Source organism: Amphiura filiformis, unplaced genomic scaffold (assembly GCF_039555335.1).
Source record: "Amphiura filiformis unplaced genomic scaffold, Afil_fr2py scaffold_38, whole genome shotgun sequence".
Classification (NCBI taxonomy): domain Eukaryota; kingdom Metazoa; phylum Echinodermata; class Ophiuroidea; order Amphilepidida; family Amphiuridae; genus Amphiura; species Amphiura filiformis.
In genome coordinates this window covers 1,126,313-1,138,896 of record NW_027305502.1, presented here as the reverse complement: position 1 = coordinate 1,138,896, position 12,584 = coordinate 1,126,313, and the positions used below count along the sequence as shown (strand labels likewise).

The 12,584-nt window shown below is 36.5% G+C and overlaps 1 protein-coding gene across 1 annotated transcript; it reads right to left on the bottom strand.

The window, feature by feature from the left end:
* Positions 1 to 281: 281 nt before the first annotated feature.
* On the bottom strand, positions 282 to 11,967 carry LOC140144057 (cytochrome P450 2C2-like; the record flags this gene model as incomplete). The annotated part of the gene is made up of 3 exons (XM_072165884.1): positions 11,923 to 11,967; positions 1,163 to 1,472; positions 282 to 431 (listed from the first exon to the last, which is right to left on the bottom strand). Coding segments are annotated over exons 1-3 (505 nt in total), but the record flags the coding sequence as incomplete, so codon positions are not given.
* Positions 11,968 to 12,584: the final 617 nt, after the last annotated feature.

Sequence of the window (12,584 nt, the reverse complement as noted above, 5' to 3'; positions counted from 1 at the left end):
TTGGATATGGACTCTCTTGTGTTCGTTCACATGGTCACGTATAAATTCCATTATATTAATTCGATTTCTTGCCATTACGCTGTGAGATGATTGTAGGTACATAGCAAATGGAATCAACATATTCAACCCACCAGAGCCGGCGAGTTTAAAATTTTCATTTAACATGTGCATCAGACGTTCAAAGCTGGGATCGGAATACTCGAATCTCTTTCCAAAAACTACTGAGCAAATGACGTTTGAGGAAGCATTGTTAAAGAAATGGCATGGGTCAAAGGCCTTGCCTCTCAAATTGCTGATTTCTTTCGCTAAACATTCGGCTTCCTCTGAGATGTTTTCTTCGAAGCTTCTCTTGCCTACTCCAAAGCTGCGCAAAGTTGTCAGTGTTAATCGTCTCTGCTCTTTCCAGGGTTCTCCAGATGCCCCTGCTAAGCCTGCAAAGAAACAGGGAGGACAACATTTAAACACTTTTGACTTTTTTGCGCATATCAAGCTTGCATCGCGTAAATCGACTTTAATGATTAGCAATTGCATTTTCGCTTTTCAGAAAAAAAAAACAGCGTTAATGTGATATGCAGTAGAATCAGTAATATATTGGCTAACAGAAAAACTTTACTTGCTTTCTTCAATTCATGTTCAAAGGTTGTGCCGATTTTACTTACTTGGGCCACGTTTTGCCATATTCGCATATAATTATCAAGATTGTACCGCGTAAAATGAACTACCATGCTTAATATCGTCAAGGCAAATAGGTTTTTCATGTTTTTCTTTCACATAACAAACATTAGTAAATAAATAATATGATGTTTATTTCAAATTTATACATTAAAATACCACAATAAAATGCCCCATTGTTCACGTTGTTTAAAATTACCAATCTTAAGAGCACTAACCAGATAGTTCATAATTCAACTCAATTTAGTCACTATTGCTATACAGAAAGACACGAAAGTGGCCCAAGCTATTTTATTTAGGACTACTTTACACAATTGGCCCGTATCTTCGCTTGTAGACCATCGATTCTTAGCATATGACATTACCTTGACGTCCAAATAAAATTCATGACAATCAAAAAGTGACATTATTGCCTAATATTAGTTTCTAAATTGTACAACTTTCTTTGTTACAACTTGTGCTACACTATTTTTTTTTCATCTTCACTCACCTTCACCGGTATCGGCATCAACCTTGTCTAAAATACGAGGTCTGTCACTTATACTGGGATTACTCAAACCTTCCTTCACATATTTGAAGTTATTTAAGACAATAACCGACTTCCCAGCAAGGTTGAGGCTAAACACCGGTCCATACTTTTTGGCCAATAAATTGAGTAGTTGATCCAGTGGTTGTCCTGAACGATATGCCGATATGGCAAGATTTGGTAGATATCCAAGAAATGGCCAACCCCATGGTCCGGGTGGAAGGACTTCGTAGCCACCATGATAGAAGTAAAAATACCAGCACACAGAAGAAGACTGATTGGATATCAATATTAGCTATAAATGTCATGATTAACCCAGATTTATTATGACAAAATCAGAGCACGGATTCTGTACTAACTATATTAAATAATGCAAAAATAATTACTAAGAGTATACTGGGCGACCTACAAGCACATACGAGTACACTTGACATGATATATTCCCGGATATTTCCCCGGATATATCCTCATGGTTATGTAAGCATTACAAGGCTGTATTAAGGTTGGTCTTAACCCTGGAATTATGGAAACTTTTGGGTCTCATAACTGCTAAATTGTTGGTCTAAAGTCCCGGGGGCACTCCCTATCTGAAATGGCAGGGATGTGCCTCGGCCATGTTAAAAGTAGGGGGCATTCAGGTCAAATGTACAATTACAAAAATATGGGGTCATTCAGTACACAACCTGAATAAAAATGGGGTCATTCGGTATGAAACTTTGAAAAAAGGATGGTCATTGGGGTAACAAAAAGTAAAATGGGAGTCATTGAGTACAGGATTGCCAAAAGAGTATCATTAAGTACACATAAATAAGTGCCAAACTGCGTAAAACAACTTAGCCACCTTGGAAATGTGAAAAATCTCATTATTTCTGGAGGAGAACACAAATACCACCTAAATTTGGGAATTAAAAGGGGGGTCATTTCGTATAGCAGGAAATAGAAAAGGGGTCATTGAGTACATGAATTTTTTTAAGGGGGTCATTGGGTAATAGGTAGGATCATAACACAAAAAGGGGGTCATTGGGTACAAGCCGGTTTGAAAAAGGGGGTCTATCCCGAGGCACATGATGCATATCTGACATGGAAGTGCCCCCCACCCCGGGTCTAAAGTATGAATGTAAACATATTTGGGATGAAAATTTTCATTTTTTACTTCGATAAACCTCACATCAAAATATAGTGTTCATATCTAGTTTTTAACAATTTTGCTGAAGAATTGTTTTGATATGTTGCCCCGAATGCCCCCCCTCCCGCCTCCCTTTCGCGACTTTATACAAAACTGAACATTTTTGCACAAATTTTCTTTTCCATTCTATATTTTTATATACTTTCGAAGTAGAGCCAACAATGAGGCCTAAAATTTCCATAATTCCAGGGTTCGGTTAAGACCAACCTTAAAGAGGTATGTAAATAATGTAAAAGCCAATAAAAGCTATATATTGTTTCATTAAGGGCTGGGGTATGAACGTTTGGACAGTATTTATTTTGGGACATTAGAGCACATCAGACATATCGAATTGCATTCTGAATACGAAGAATGTCATTCAGATATCAAATAATTTTGAATTTTTGAAATTCGCAATTTAATACACATTTTATGGCAAATCATTAAAAATTGATATTTTTGATATTTAACAGTACTTGAAGTGAACTTTATAAATCTGATGATTTATACTTAAAGTGTATGTAGGTGGGTTGCAAAGCCGACGATCAATTGAAAATTTTGACCTTTCGTATTGAAGATATGGATTTTTTTTCCAAAACACCAAAAACAACTTAGGTCTTTTTGGGAAAAAAATCCATATCTTCAATATGAAAGGTCAAAATTTGCAATTGACCGTCGGCTTTTCCGCCCTGCTACATACACTTTAAGTATAAATCATTAGATTTATATAATTTACTTCGAGGACTGTTATATATCAAAAATTCGAAAAATATCAAATTTTATAATTTGTCATAAAATTTGTATTATATTGTGATTTTCAAAAAATGAAAAATATTTGATATCAGAAAGACATGCTTCGTATTCAGAATACAATTCGATAGGTCTGAGGTGCTCTCATGTGCCACAAAAAATACTGTCGAAACGCAATAAACGCTCATTTTAGATCCCTTAAATCAAATATTGAATGTTTTCCTTTCCGCTTACTTGGCTACTACTAGTAGACTACCCCGTAGTCCACTTGCCCATTGTGCATACTCTGGATATTGTATTTAAGCTTAAAACTCTGATTTAATTAATGTGTGCACAATTGATAGATTTTCACATCTGATTAGTCACCCTACTCCCTCTGTTTGTTAGCTTCCCAAGTGGAGGAATTTCGGGGTTCGCTATCAATAAACTGGTAGATTCCAAAATCAGAATTGTTCAGTATTAAAGTGAGCCGTTATAATTATGCAAGATATTAAATGTTGCATTCAATTATTATATTATATATGCAAATCGCACCGTAAATGGTATCTTGAGTAGATAAAAAACACACGAAATATCAAAAAAATATACCAAATGATCTAGGCCTATCTTACTCGTCTCATGCTAAGTCTATGATTTCCTTCTTATTTAGTATTATTTCATTAGGTTTAAAAATGCTATCATCATTAGATAGGCCTTACAAAATATATTCAACCTTTCTCGATTTCTTTGTATTCTATAAATAAATACTATCTTGAGTAGATAGCGGAAAAACTAACAAACAAACAAATAAACAAACAAACAAAAAATATCAAAACAAACTTTCCTAACTGACGTTTTCTAAATTTGTGAAACATTTTCTGTGTTGTTTTATTAAGCCCGTAAAGCTGTTTGCGAGTTCCGAGAAAATAATGCAGACCGTTAGAAGTAGGTTTTGAGCGCGTGATTTTGACAGCAGATGATGCGTGATGTCGCAAAGGGCCTATAATGATTTGCAAATCACACCGTAAATTCTACCTTGCGTAGATAACAAACAAACAAGCAAACAAACAACAAATATGTAATACAAAAAAATATACCAAATGAAATTTCTGACTTGTCTCATGTTAAATCTATGATGTTTTTCTCATTAGTTCATACGGTTCCTAATGGTAGCCTATCATCAGTAGATAACAAAATATTGTCAACCTTTCTTACTTTCTTTGTATTTTATAAATAAATACTATCTTGAGTAGATAACGGAAAAAACAAACAAACAAACAAACAAAAAACATCTAAAACAAACTTTCCTAACAGATGTTTTCTATATTTTCTGTTGTTTTATTAGTCCCGCAATGCTATATCTTCAGAAGATAGCTGTTTGCGCGTTCCGAGAAAACGATGCAGGCCGTAAATGATGCAGGCCGTAAGTGGGCTTGGGTGTATTCACAGAAGATGATACATGTCGCAACGGGTGATTTGCAAATCTTACCGTAAATGGTATCTGAGTAGATAAAAAACAAACAAACAAACAGACAAACAAACATGAAATATAAAACAAATATACCGACTGTTCTTTTTAGGTTCAAAATGCTATCATCAGTAGATAGGCCTAACAAAATGTATTCAACCTTTCTCAATTTCTTTGTATTTTATAAATAAATACTATCTTGAGTAGATAGCAAAAAAAATAACATGCAAACAAATAAACATACAAACAAACAAATATCAAAACAAACTAAATAATGTACCAACAGTGGGCAAGTTTTGCCCTCCCCGCCACCATATCTCACTCGATCATCAGTTAACTGGACTCCATGGTGACGTGGGTCCGAACATGTTCAGATGGCACCGAATTATTGCCAAAATTCGTGAATTTGTATGCGTGTGTGTCGGGGGGTGCTCTGGAACGGTGTACGACATTGGGATCATTAAACATAAGATTCATTTCAGGGAAAAAGTAAAAGTAATTTACATTAAAATTCCAAACCCGTGGGTGAATAGCACAGACACGTATTGGTGGCAGTATAAAGCAGTGTCGATAACGTCCGACATAGCTATAGATTTGTCAACAGTGAGCTCTTGACAGCACTTAGAGCTCACGCTGGAGTCGCTTAACCAACTTGTTCACGGAAGTTTGTCAAATTTAGTCAGGATGTCGGCACATAACATAACGCTAGAGAACTCCGATTCCTCTTTTGCATCTACTATTAGTACCAACGACTTACAATATACAGTAAACGTTTATTACGCCGTTTTCATACCACTTCTCTCATTCCTCGTAACGGGTGGTAACATTTTCATAATTGTCGCGTTTTGGAAGTTACCCTCGCTACGTGATAAACGCAGTGAACTTTTAATTTGGAACCTCTCAGTTGTTGATCTTTGCACCGGTTTTGTCCTTCTCTACATATCCCCTGTGTATATTTTTCGCGGCTATAACCCACTAGGTGAATATGGCTGCAGATTAGCTCACGCATCTTTTCATATCACTGTTAATGCCAGCATATTTACGCTTATTGCAATCAGTATGGATCGATTTCTATTAGTACTTGTTGCTTATCCACGATATTTGAAAATGCAATCAACATTTCGTATTCGCCTCACAATCATCATTTGCTGGACGTTAGCTTTTTTAATAAGTGGCATTGAACACAGCATATGGAATTTAGCAAAGACATTAGACGAGTCAGCGGATATCGACTTCGGGAGAGTGTGTCTGAGTCCACCAAGACGATTGAGAGCCTTTTCGCTTTACGCATTTCTAGCAGTTTATCTAGTACCTGTATTGATCGTTTTAGGGTTGAGTGTGGCATTCTTTATTTTGCTTTGGAAGCGAATTCATAGAAACGCACGAATTGGAACTGTTTCACCAGAGACGAACGCATCTCGTTCGAGGGCTCAGGTCAAACAGGAGGAATCCAGAAGAGCTGGTGGTAATTCAACAGAGTCTGTCATCAGAGAACGCGGCAAACATAATAGCCGCTACAATAGACCAGCGATAAGTTTGACTGTGTTAGTCTCGGCTATGACCATCTGCGTGTTACCATACAGTATCTATGTTATTATAACAGAATTCTTTTGTTCGAAATGTTTTGTCCCCGGACTTGTTAACAGTTTGTTATTGCTGCAATCATGCAACGCAATGTTAGATCAGATTCTTTACGGAATGACGCGAAAGAAAATTCGAAACCTCTTCATTCGTTACGTCGGACGATATATGACATGCGTATTAAATAACGCACGTTAAAAATGATTCTTGCCTGAAAGCACCGTTGGTCCAACACCAATGATGTCAAACTACATGTTTTCGAAGACAGTGTCTTCGCGTCCACGGCGTATGAGAGCCTTTTCGCTCTACGCATTTCTTCCAGTTTTACCGCGGACTTGTATTGATCGCATTACATTTCTTGAGACAACTATTGTGATATTTGCTGGGGGAAAATGCCCCCCCCCCGGCAGAACTCTCCCCCCCCCCTGTTTCCCCCTCCCAGTAAAAACCCAAAATTACGAAAATTTCACCTTTTTGCGGTAATTTTGCGCAAAATTTGTTGATTTTGGGGAAATGCTGGTAAGACCCTACTGAAAACGTTTGACAGGTTGCAAAATACTGCTGGCAAAATAATTCTTGGTCTCCCACGCAGATACCCCTCTGATGTTCTTCTAAATACCTTGAAGTGGGACAAGCTTAATAATCGTCGCAATATCCACCTTAACATCATGGTCTATATAAGAGCCTTAGCAACATCCTCCCACTGCCTTTATGTAACATCTTTTCCACAATTAGTAACAGTCATGGCCACTCCACTAGATCCGCATCCCAAGGTAATCTTGTCCCTCCAACTAACCGAAGTGCCTCTGCCAAAAGGAAATTCTCCTCCAGAGGTGTACTGTCCTTTAACCTTCTTCCTACCAGAGCCAAAAATCCGTTGCCAGCTACAGTCGGTTATTTTAAATATGCTTGCAAGTAAATTTCACCTTATGATGTGATGGCGCCCATGCAGATTTGGACAATTCTGAGCTATTTACAAAATTGATTTTCGGCTAAAAATTCTACAAAGATGCGATTTTCAACGAATTTTCTCCTAAATATAAAAGGAAATGACTATTTCAACCTAACTAACAAGTTAAAGGTCAGTATATCTTTGAATAATTTTACAAGAACGAGATGAAAGTCATTCATTTTACTCTAGAAACCAATGGTGGGCCTCACCCCCCTCTCTCTCTCTATGATTATCTTTGATGGCCGGTCCTACCCAGGGCCGTTCCGACCATTAGGCCAGGTAAGGCGGTCGCCTAGGGCGGCAAACGTAGAGGGGCGAAAAAAAAGGGCGAAAAAAAACACGGGAATAGAGGAAGAAAAGGGAAGAAAAAAATGACAACGCCTCCCTCAGGGGCCGCCGAATTGACCAATTCAGGATCGATTCTGCGCCCCTCCAAGAGATAAAGGTCAACATTTTCGCACGCATTTCCACAAAAATCATTTGCAATATCAATTTTAGACCGATATTCAATATCATTATAACCAAAATTAATTAGTGGTAAGCCCTATTTGTGCACAATTTTGCTCGCTCCGCGCGCAATTGTTTCAAGAATTAGGGGGGAGGGGTGTCATTATCCTTAGCCCAGTGCGCCACAAACCCTAGCTCCGCCACTGGATAACAACTGATGAGTTTGCAAGGGGTAACCCCCCCCCCCAACACTTTTTTGGTATGCTCTGGTGGGGCGGCAGGGAAAGATTTTACCTAGGGCGGCAAAATTCCTAGGAACGGCCCTGGTCCTACCCCGGGTATTGGTGCTGGGGTAAAAATGTTATCGCTAAAATGAGCGCAAAAGATGGATCTACGATTAGCTTAGGTCGTTTGGGCGTAAACGCGTGCGTTTTTTTATGACGAATAAAAATCTGACACCCCCTTCGTAGTTGTAGGGTTAAGCGGCTAATAAGGGGCTTTTCTTTAATTTTTTACTCATTGTCTTGGTTTAAAATGGATTAGTGCTGTCTATAATGATGATGTAAACCTTAAGGGATGAGGTATGAGCGTTTGGACAGTATTTATTGTGGGACCTTAGAGCACATCAGACATATCGAATTGCATTCTGAATACGAAGAATGTCCTTCCCAGCAAACACAAAAACGTTTTTAAAACATTTTAAATAAGTTATATTTTGGATTTTGGTTTAGGTAAAACGTTTTAATAACATTAAAATGTCGGGTTATATAAAGGTCATGAAATCGTTTTAAAACGTTTTATATGAAAACACACTACAACAATATTTTTTTAATGTTTTTCGAAATGTCATTGTAAACTATTTTTGCAAACATTTTTGGCCAAATATTTTGGCAACACTGAAATAACATTATGTTAAAATATTTGCACCCAGCAAACACAGAAATGTTCTTAAAATGTTTTTTACAAAACGTTTTAATAACATTTAAATGTCGGGTTATATGAAGGTCGTGAAAACATTGTTATTAAAACGTTTTTATACCCTTTATATAACCCGACATTTAAATGTTTTCTGTAAAACATTTGTGTTTGTTGTGCAGTAAATTACCAACAAATGTTTTTTAATGTTATGAAAACGTTTTATACCATTAATGTAGGCCCTTTATATAACCCGACATTTAAACGTTTTCCGACAACCTTTCATAACCTTTTGCGAATGATTTCGAAAACGTTTTGTGTTTGTTGAGTTCTGATATCAAATAATTTTGATTTTTGAAATTCGCAATGTAATACACATTTTATGGCAAATGATTTAAAATTGTACTTAAAGTGTATGTAGGTGGGAAGAAAAGCCGACGATCAATTGAAAATTTTGACCTTTCGTATTGAAGATTTTTTCCCAAAACACCAACAAAAAATAGGTCTTTTTGGGGAAAAAATCCATATCTTCAATATGAAAGGTTAATATTTTCAATTGATCGTCGGCTTTTCCTCCCAGCTACATACACTTTAAGAATATATCATTCAAAAATGTGAAAAATATCAAATTTTAATAATTTGTCATAAAATTTGTATTATATCGTGAATTTCAAAAATGAAAATTATTTGATATCAGAAAGACATTCTTCGTATTCAGAATGCAATTCGATATATGTCTGATGTGCTCTCATGTCCCACAAAAAATACTGTCGAAACGCTCATTCCAGATCCCTTAAACGAAATTGACAAGAATACGTGCATTCAATATACTTGGAGCTGAATCTGCTTACAGCATTCTTGGAACTGGTACACTAAAATAGAAACGGTCTCATTAGTAGGACTAATCCATTTACATGTACTGCAAAACATGTCAATTTTGGTATCTTGATAGATTTGATTCCGTATCTCAATTATAAATGCAAAGGGTTAAATCGCCTGGTTAAATCATTCATCATTTTTGTTTGCGGCAAACTACAGCCAAACATAATAACATGATCAAGCGGAATGAGTCGGATGTCGCTAATATTGTTTTTGAGATATTGGCAAAAACAGTGTTCAAATGCTTTTGTTTTATATTGTTTTCAGCCATTGATAAATTGCTCATAACCAGATAACCACTGATCTCTAGCTCATAACTCGGTAACCAGATGTCCGATTTTGATGGGGTTTGCATCCAAATGTAGCATTCATAAGCTGCCAAAAACTGATGTAAAAAACTTCTAATTGAAAATTGCCGACATGTGACTCATTCCCCTTGATCATGTCACAATTGTGAGTAATTAGGCTCCATTATAATACTGCAGTAAATGTAACCATAAATGGCTGGTATCGTAAAAGCCTATGTAATTCAGTCGTGTAATAAAAAATATCATCAAATAATTAGTGATGTGATCTCTGTAGTCAGTCACAATATATCGCTATTTAGAGTAAAGCAGTATGCAGACTTTTTATTAGACGTACAATATTGTATGTAACATATCTACGTTATTTAATCTACATGTATTGCCATTCTATTTCCAGAATGTTTAAGTTCTAACGAATGTTTGATGACGTAAAATCGATAATATATTTCTACCAGATATTATACGTAACATATTATCGATTTTACGTCATCAAACATTCGTTAGAACTTAAACATTACTGGAAATAGAATGGCAATATATAAAATAACGTAGATATGTTACATACAATATTGTACGTCTAATACTCGGAGTCTGCATACTGCTTTAGACTAGCGGGACACCCGCACACCGTCATCGTCCCTATATCTTCGTGTCAACAATTGCCGTGATAGTACGATGAATCCTCACGTTTTTCAACAGCTACGCATGGTGATTTTGTTCGAGATAGACCGAGCGACTCAGGCTAAGCATACAATGTGAGATTTTGAGAGTCTGCCACACTGTTTCTATTCTATGTTTTTACGATTTTCGCATGATCAGTATATAGCTGGCCGTAACCGCCACAAGGGGGCACACCACTAAATCAATGCGCCATTTGTGTAACCCTAATGAGTTCCGGTAAATTACAGAAACTTTTTGAGGTATTTTGGGCTGGTCTTTAAACTTATTATGCAGAAAGAGTGGCGAATTATAGCTTAAATAAAAGTGTAAAGCCTATACATAAATTTGAGTCGCCAAAAAGTCACATTTTATAATTATTTAGAAAATAGGTCCGCGAATTGAAAAATGGCAGAATCGGGTTTGCAGTCTTGAGAGCATGTCAAAAACAGTGAGGGCGCTGTTCGCGGCCTCCTAGCGGGAAAACGAGATGGAAGAACCCCATACATTGAAACATATGTTAAACTCTCATCGATTTGCAATCGACTGGTCATCATAAAAAATTTTAAACGAGCCCAAAAGGCCTCAAAATGAGCAAAGAAACCCGGTGTTTTTACACGCGTTTCAATGGGAAGATTATTTAGTGGTGTGCGCCCTTCGAAGGGCCTAGGCGTAAAATCGTGCTCCGGAGAGATTCAGCCAAAATTGGAAGTTGGCTTTCGATTAAATTGCAGTTTTTTTATTTAAATAGATAGTTTTTATGTTAGTGAATATATTTAATGCGTTTTAGATGCAAGTCGCGCTAAGTTTATTCTCTCAGAGGCCTTCAAAGTTAAAGAAACTGTCAAAAATTGTGAGAAAACTAAGATTTCTCAGATTTGAAGCAAAATTGTCATTAGGTGACAAATCGGCACAAGTCTTTAAACCTCTCAAATCTTAATTTTTTATAAGGGAGGGGGGTGATTGTTGTAAAATCATTAATATATAGACCTTTGCCAATCGACTGGTCATCATAAAAATTTTTAAACGAGCCCAAAAGGCCTCAAAATGAGCAAAGAAACCCGGTGTTTTTACACGCGTTTCAATGGGAAGATTATTTAGTGGTGTGCGCCCTTCGAAGGGCCTAGGCGTAAAATCGTGCTCCTGAGAGATTCAGCCAAAATTGGAAGTTGGCTTTCGATTAAATTGCAGTTTTTCCACCATGGTGGGATAATTCTGAATTGACACTTAATTTGGGTGTACTTTGTCTTGGGTCCAATCTCTATCATGGAAAGTTTGCTATATATTTCTAAATATATGATTGTTTGTTCTAGACTTGGGTTTTAGCGTTTCATATTTGAAAGAACTAATGTTTAATTGCAACATTTCGAAACCACAAACCAAAACTGGGTGCTATGATGTACAAGATTGGGCTACGAGTATGCATTTTACCAAGTTAGCAATAGGTAATTGCTTCATTTTGCATATGCATGACTTTCTTTATTATACTCAAAATCGGATTTTATTATACATGTTATAAGGAAGTTGTTTACGTGCATTAGGCTCCTTCACAGCCGGTTTCTGTCGTGTATGTTTGCGAGTGAGTCACAAGCAGACTGGGTTGCCAGGGACTACAGGACAAAATACCTGTTTCTGACTATAACTATTAGCAAAGTCTGCATTTGGCACCATACTGATAATGGTTAATTGGAAATCTGAAGATAAACACTTCTTTTGTAAACAGATGATACTCTGTGATTATTTATGGATGGAAACTTAGGAAATTGCTGTTAATGGAATAATTGATATATTAAACATACATTTTGTTTTGTTAACAATAAAAATCCATTCACAAATAATGTTTTTCGGAACCATTTGACATTAAATATTTTGAACAATTGCTCTATGAAAAATGATATAAATGCACCCCTGCTGATCCATGCTACTGATAAGCTGTCAACAAGTGACCACTAATTCAACAATTATAATGAGCAATTATCTGACCAGACAGGAACCAAGCTGGGTATAAAAGTGGGGGGGTAAAATACCAGTAATTGGGGTAGATAGTTGCTTTGGTTTTATACATTTTGGTAGAGCAACTGGGCAGTTAGTAGTAACAATTATAATCAACACATTCAGAAAATAAAGATTGAATTGAGCCAGGGAACCCCTGGGATTGAGTAATCAGTCTTTTTTATTATAATTGTTAAAGGTCATCTGAGCCTGAGGTGGAATAAGTATATATTGTTGGATTGTCAGAAATTATGTACAAAGTCATGTCATAAAACGTAATCACAAAGTCGTCTGAA